A 1003-nucleotide genomic window follows, 5' to 3' on the forward strand; every position below is an offset into this window, starting at 1 on the left:
CCCCACCCCACCCCACCCCCCATTTTTGAAATGGGGGAAGGGATGCCAAAGAAGAATATGAGAATGCAATCACTTTGATGAGGACGACGTCCGGATTTAAAAAAAAAAGCAGGAGGTGGGTGGCGGTGGTGTTAAGAATCAGAGCGAGGCATGGAAGGTCCACGCAGTTATCTTGCCCAAAGTGTCTCGGAGAAGGCAAAACACCCTCCCTTCCCCCACCCCCCGACCTCCCGCCCCCATAAACTAGATAACCCGCGGGCGCCCAGAGGCCCCGCACTCACCGGAATCCCGCGTGGAGCATGTACATTCGGGGCGCCCCCGGGTTGGCGTACTTGGGAGTGGTGAAGATGCTCTCCTTTTTCAGGGACACGTAGCTGATGAGCGATAAAATCAGCAGGGCGACGCTGAGCATGATCAGCCCCAGCACACTGGCGACCCGGGCCATTTTGCAATTTCTCATCCCGGGCCGGCTTGGGATCAGGAAAAGCGGGGAAATCGGTCCATTGAGCGGCCAGCAGCTCGCTGGCGTGTCAGTGTGTGTGTGAGTGTGTGTGTTCGCGCGCGCGTGTCAGCGTATGTGCCGGGGGGAGGGGGACCAGGCAGGGGAGCCGCGCAGGGGCCCCGGGGTAGGGGTGGGCAGGAGCCCCAGAGAGAAGCCGGGCCCGGGAGGCAGGGGCGAGCGGGCCCGCGAGGCTGAGCAGGGAGACGGAGGGTCTGCGCGGCGCCGCGGCGCTGGAGCGGCGCGCCGTGCGTCTCCGGCCGCCGGCTCAGGCTCCCCCGCGCGTTTCCAGCGAGGCTGCCATCTCCTCTGCCTCCTGCAAGACAAATGTGATTGGAATAATGTTACAGTTCGATCTAAGCACAGGATTTAATTAATGAACTCTAATCTCCCAAATAACCGGGGGAGGGGCGGGGGAGGGAGGGGTGAAGGGGAGGTGGCGGAGGGAGGCGAATTGAGGCTCGGAAGGCTGCAGCCCGCGTCTACGCGGCCTTCCCCGCCGAG

General features: G+C 62.8%; 1 protein-coding gene across 1 annotated transcript in view; it reads right to left on the bottom strand.

Annotated features, from left to right (window-relative positions):
* The window catches only part of ST8SIA3 (ST8 alpha-N-acetyl-neuraminide alpha-2,8-sialyltransferase 3), an 8434-nt gene extending 7701 nt beyond the window's left edge, over positions 1 to 733 (bottom strand). The window contains exon 1 of the mRNA XM_010854768.1: positions 282 to 733. Coding sequence (XP_010853070.1) covers positions 282 to 460 — 179 coding nt within the window. The 5' untranslated portion in view covers positions 461 to 733. The remainder of the gene's footprint in view (positions 1 to 281) is intronic.
* Between the last annotated feature and the right edge of the window lie 270 nt (positions 734 to 1003).

This window comes from Bison bison, unplaced genomic scaffold, assembly GCF_000754665.1.
Source record: "Bison bison bison isolate TAMUID 2011002044 unplaced genomic scaffold, Bison_UMD1.0 scf7180017864349, whole genome shotgun sequence".
In the NCBI taxonomy this organism is placed as follows: Eukaryota; Metazoa; Chordata; class Mammalia; order Artiodactyla; family Bovidae; genus Bison; species Bison bison.